Source organism: Henckelia pumila, chromosome 2, assembly GCF_033568475.1.
Source record: "Henckelia pumila isolate YLH828 chromosome 2, ASM3356847v2, whole genome shotgun sequence".
In the NCBI taxonomy this organism is placed as follows: Eukaryota; Viridiplantae; Streptophyta; class Magnoliopsida; order Lamiales; family Gesneriaceae; genus Henckelia; species Henckelia pumila.
Window position 1 is genome coordinate 167,432,399 of NC_133121.1, and position 1,386 is coordinate 167,433,784.

The window sequence follows — 1,386 nt, forward strand, 5'->3', positions numbered from 1 at the left end:
TGTATCTATGTATCTTGAGTTTTCCCTTTTCTGTATATCACTTCCTTTAACCGACTAACTAATATATCCGTTGGGATATTAGGCTAATCGGGCTGGAACCATAAAAGCCCAATAAGTGAGTGGTCAGTCCACTTAGCTGAGGTTTATGGACCAAACTCAAGTGGACAGGTAGCAAGGCCTTTAAAGACACAACCCGATAACAATCTCCACCTTGTCTTTAGAATGCCTTGACTGGTTGATCATCATATTCCTCCCCCGTTCATCCACTCCATTCAGAAACACTTACCAAGTTAAGACAATGCTTAATCTTTGACAGTGGAAGTGACTTTGTCAACAAGTCTGCTGGATTATCCTCAGTTGCAATCTTTTTCAACACTATAGTTCCTTGAGCTGTAACATCTCTCACAAAGTATAAATTCACATCAATATGTTTCGAACGTTCATGAAACACTTGATGTTTAGCCAAATGAATGGCACTTTGGTTATCACAATGAATCTCAACCTGACCTTGTATGATTCCATGTTGAGCAGCAAATCCTCTCAACCAAATTGCTTCCTTCATCGCTTCTGTCACAGCTATAAATTTTACTTCGGTTGTTGAAAATGCAACCACATATTGCAATGAAGACTTCCATGTCACTGCTGTGCCATAAGCTGTGAACACAAAACCTGTTAATGACTTTCTGGTATCCAAGTTTCCAGCAAAGTCAGAATCAACATAGCCCACAATTGGATTTGTTGATTCATTCTTTTCTTTAAACACTAGGCCAAGATCTGATACCCTTTTTATATATTTTAGTATCCATTTCAGAGCCTTCCAATGCTCAATTCCTTGACTGGACATAAACCTGGATATCACACTTATAGCATAGGCTAAATCTGGCCTAGTACATACCATGGCATACATTATGCTCCCCACACCACTAGCATATGGAATATGCTCCATATTCTTCTTTTCTTCTACTGTCTTAGGTGCTCCATATGCCCCGGGTGCGGGCCGGCCCGGGAGTGTCCCGGGCGGCCCGCGGGAAAAATTATATTTTTATTTAAAAATTAATTTTAATATTTAAAATTTTATTTTTGGTCCGGTCAAAAATTGTTTTTGATTGGTTCACGAGATTTCGGATCGAATTGTTCGAGTCCGTAAATTTTAAAATTGATTTTGGATAAATTTGAATTTTTGGAAAATTTTAATATTTATCCGTAAATTGAATTTTGAAATCAATTATTTTGGTACAATTGATGATAAGATATGATCTTATGATATATTAAGTAAAATATGATTTTATTTGTAAAATTGGATTTTATAGATAAAATATGATTTTATTTGATATAGAGATAAAATATGATTTTATATGTGAAATGAGATTTTATATATAAAATATG

General features: G+C 35.4%; 1 protein-coding gene across 1 annotated transcript; it reads right to left on the bottom strand.

Annotated features, from left to right (window-relative positions):
* Nucleotides 1-259: 259 nt before the first annotated feature.
* On the bottom strand, nt 260-946 carry LOC140878902 (secreted RxLR effector protein 161-like). The gene has a single exon (XM_073282527.1). It carries the CDS (start codon nt 944-946, stop codon nt 260-262), a length of 687 nt encoding a protein of 228 aa, XP_073138628.1.
* Nucleotides 947-1,386: the final 440 nt, after the last annotated feature.